The following is a 385-nucleotide window of genomic DNA, read 5'->3' as shown; positions in this document are numbered from 1 at the left end:
TCGCTGGACATCTTGGTGTCTCCGAACGCCTGGATGTTGAAGGCGCCGACGCGCAGCGTGGCGGTGGCTGGGCACAGGAGAGCCATGGCCAGCAGGGACAGTGCCAGCGCCATGGTCCCCATCCTGCTGGGAGGGATGTTGGGTTGTAGGGATGCAGTGATGGGAGCCGAACTTGGAAAACTGCTTTAGATTTGGGGGTAGAGCAAAAAAAATCCTTGTAGGTCCTTCCAAAGTCCTGACGTGCAACAGTGTGCCGCAGTGGGCACCACCTGGAGCAGCCCCCAGAGCTGGCACGGGCTGTCTGCTGGCTCACTGGTCCCAGGAGAAGCTAAACCCCATCCTGCCGCGGTGAATCCCACTGGCAGAGCCGCTGGCAGCCCCCCGG

At 61.8% G+C, this 385-nt stretch overlaps 1 protein-coding gene across 1 annotated transcript in view; it reads right to left on the bottom strand.

Moving 5' to 3' along the window:
- The window catches only part of DNASE1L2 (deoxyribonuclease I-like 2), a gene marked incomplete at its 3' end in the record, with an annotated part of 2131 nt that extends 2018 nt beyond the window's left edge, over nucleotides 1-113 (bottom strand). The window contains exon 1 of the mRNA XM_009573883.1: nucleotides 10-113. Coding sequence (XP_009572178.1) covers nucleotides 10-113 — 104 coding nt within the window. The remainder of the gene's footprint in view (nucleotides 1-9) is intronic.
- Nucleotides 114-385: the final 272 nt, after the last annotated feature.

This window comes from Fulmarus glacialis, unplaced genomic scaffold (assembly GCF_000690835.1).
Source record: "Fulmarus glacialis isolate BGI_N327 unplaced genomic scaffold, ASM69083v1 scaffold20463, whole genome shotgun sequence".
NCBI lineage: Eukaryota > Metazoa > Chordata > Aves > Procellariiformes > Procellariidae > Fulmarus > Fulmarus glacialis.
The sequence above is the reverse complement of the archived record's forward strand: the minus strand, read 5'-3'. Positions and strand labels throughout refer to the sequence as shown.